Source organism: Lactuca virosa, chromosome 9 (genome assembly GCF_052849685.1).
Source record: "Lactuca virosa cultivar CGN04683 chromosome 9, Lactuca_virosa_CGN04683_v6, whole genome shotgun sequence".
NCBI classification, from domain to species: Eukaryota; Viridiplantae; Streptophyta; class Magnoliopsida; order Asterales; family Asteraceae; genus Lactuca; species Lactuca virosa.
Genome location: NC_136434.1, coordinates 13,876,163 through 13,879,417, shown reverse-complemented (window position 1 = coordinate 13,879,417; position 3,255 = coordinate 13,876,163). Strand labels below are relative to the sequence as shown.

General features: G+C 38.9%; 1 protein-coding gene across 1 annotated transcript; it reads right to left on the bottom strand.

The window, feature by feature from the left end:
* Positions 1-578: 578 nt before the first annotated feature.
* LOC145138955 (uncharacterized) lies at positions 579-2,855 on the bottom strand. Its single transcript, XM_079072944.1, has 3 exons — positions 2,213-2,855; positions 1,012-1,831; positions 579-924 (listed from the first exon to the last, which is right to left on the bottom strand). Exons 1-3 carry the CDS (start codon positions 2,853-2,855, stop codon positions 579-581), a joined length of 1,809 nt encoding a protein of 602 aa, XP_078929070.1.
* Between the last annotated feature and the right edge of the window lie 400 nt (positions 2,856-3,255).

Genomic DNA, 3,255 nt, shown 5'->3' with positions numbered 1-3,255 from the left:
GGAGAAAAATGATGGAGATGGTGTCAGAAGCGAATGTACCTCTGCTTATAAGAAGAAGGACCAAGTAGAAAACTCTAAGCTCAATGTGAGTAGAGTAAGGTAGCTCATGATTAGAGTGAATATTGCAGCCTGGATTGGGAAAACATGATTTGTATATATCATGTTATTAAGGCTTCTTTTAAAATCTTTTGAGGCTTTAGTCAACATACATCAGCATGCTTCTAGGGACATGTAGATAGGATGTAGAAGAGAAGTCATACCTTGTGGATCTTCATTATTGAGAATAACAGTTAAAAAAATTAATTAAAACGAAAAATATTTTTGTATTTTGTGAAAAAGAATTAATTGAACAAAAAGGAAAATATTTTTGAGTTTTATAAGTATAAAAAGAAGTATTAAAAACAATGTACATAGTAACACCATCAAAATGCCTTGAGAAGAAAAAGAAGCAAATGAGTTCATAAGGACCGAACCCGAAATAGACCGAACGTTCGGTTCATTTCGGTTCTGGTCGAACTTCACCCGAAATAGACCGAACGTTCAGTTCATTTCGGTTCGCTCTATATCGCTTGTTACCTTTATTGAAGCGAAGGCAATTTTGGTACTGATTCTGCTTCCATCATTCCTAGGCCTTGTAATATCTTGTTAAAACTCGCTTCAGGTAAAGCCTTAGTGAATATATCAGCCAGTTGATCAGTTGTCCTGACGAAATGGATTTCCACGTTGAGAAAGGCACATTTGACGTCCATCTGAAAGACTTCAAAGTTTTTGTGTGCAGCATAGGCAAGAAAGATACGAACGGACTCTAATCTTGCAACAGGAGCGAAGGTCTCTTCATAATCGATGCCTTCTTCCTGACAGTAGCCTTTGACAACCAGCCGAGCTTTGTTACGAATGACATTCCCCTCCTTATCCATCTTGTTTCTGAATACCCATTTGAGACCGACAACCGAAGCATCTTTTGGAGTTGGAATAAGTCGCCATACTTTGTTTCTTTCAAACTCATTTAACTCATCTTGCATGGCTTGAACCCAGTCTGAATGATCGAGTGCAGAATTAACGGTCTTTGGTTCAATTTTGGAAACAAATGAGTTGAACATGCAAAACTCTACTTGTGAAAAGAGTGCAACTTGTTTTGCTTTGATTTGAGATCGAGTTAACACCTTTTCGGAAGATTCTCCAATAATTTGACTTTGAGGGTGATCTTTGGTCCATTTGATAAGTGGCGGGTAATTTGGATCACAAGTGGGATCCAATTCTGCATTAATTTCCTCTTCCAATTCTGACAAAATGTCATCATCATTGATGTTGGTATTCTCTCCCTCGAAAGATGACATCTGTTCAGTATCTGGATTGGTATCACCTCTTTCGATTGAATCGTCTGAGGAGCTTGAAGATTGTGATGATAGATTCTCCCCCTGGAACGATGAACCTTGATCATGTTGAAGAGATGGACCCTCCCCCTGGACATTAGGACGGTCATTCGAAGGTTCGCTTGCTTCTGGCCTTTCGGTTTCTTTGGGTTGATCATCAGCCATCTTTTGAGCAGCATCGTCGATGATTTGTTTTAGATTATCAACTTTGTTGTCTTTTGCCATTGATTCAAAATCAATCACCTTTTGAGGCTCATCAAACAGAAGCAAATATTGCTCGAAAAGATTTGAAATAGAAGTAGTAACTTGACCATTCTTTGGAAAGATTTCTTGCGTTGCACCTTCTGTTGATTTCATCTTCTTAACATAACTATCGTCAAAAGTGACATAGTATGTTTCTTCAATCTTCTTTGAGCGATTATTGAGAACTCTATACGCCTTGGAATTCAGGGAGTAACCTAAGAAAATTCCTTCATCAGCCTTAGCATCAAACTTATTTCGATTCTCTCTGGAGTTGAAGATGAAGCATCTTGAACCGAACACATGAAAGAATTTCACATTCGGTTTACGATTGTTTAAAATCTCGTAAGGAGTAATGGAGAATCGCTTGTTCAAATACGATCTGTTCTGAGTATAACAAGCAGCAGCAATTGCATCAGCCCATAAATACAAAGGCAAGGACGCGAAGCATAGCATTGTTCGAGTTGCTTCACACAGAGATCGGTTTCGTCTTTCAACGATACCATTCTGCTGTGGAGTGTATGGGGCTGAGAAATTATGAGTCGTTCCTTCAAAATCTTTGTTCTTGAATTCCAAGCCATTGTCGCTTCTCACGTTACGAACAACATTCCTTAGTTCAGTTTCTACCTGTTTTATGAAGAGCATAAGATTTGGAGTAGCTTCAGACTTTTGCTTCAAGAAGAACACCCATGTAAATCGAGAGAAATCGTCCACTATAGCTAGAATATACTTGTTTACACCAATGCTTTCAATGGACGAGGGTCCACACAGGTCGATATGTAACAGTTCCAACGATTCTATCACCTTTGTATTTATAATAGAAGGATGGCTTTGCCTGCTTTGCTTTCCTATTTCACAGGCAGCACAGAGATATTCTTTGTCAAATTTTAGAACGGGAAGACCTTGAACATGATCACCTAAAACCAGCTTGTTGATATCCTTGAAATTCAGATGTGAGAGTCTTCGATGCCATAACCAGCTTTCATCTGAGTGAGCTTTAGTTAGTAAGCAAACTGTTGGTTTACCCCGAATTGGGTTGAGGTTCAAAGGATACATTTCCCCCTTTCGCTTTGACTTCAGCAGAACATTATTAGATTTCTTCTTGACAATCTCTGAGCCTTCATCATCAAATGATACCTTCAATCCAGTGCCAACCACCAGCTGTGATACGCTGATAAGGTTGTGTTGGAGCCCTTCAACATAAGCCACTTTTCTTATAGAGAAATCGCCATTAGTGATCATTCCATAGCCTTTGATAGTGCAAAATGAGTTGTTGCCGTACTTCACAATACCACCATCCTTGAGAGACCGAAACTCCCTCAGTTCTTCCTTCCTCCCTGTCATGTGACGCGAACAGCCACTATCAATATACCATTCTTCGTCGAACTGCTCGTCACGTATAACCTGCAAAAAATTAAGCAGATTTAGGAACCCAAAGTTTCTTGGGTCCTTGTGAGCCTTTTACAGGACATGGAATAGTAAGAGTAATATCAACCAAGTAAGTACGTTTAATTAAAGTTGTTTCATCTTTTCTTTTTATGGTGAAAACTTTAATTTTGGTTGGTTTAGATTCAGTAGGATTGGGATTTGTGGTGTTGACGTCAGCATTCTTTTGGATCTCTTTTGGACGTCTGTTATCATC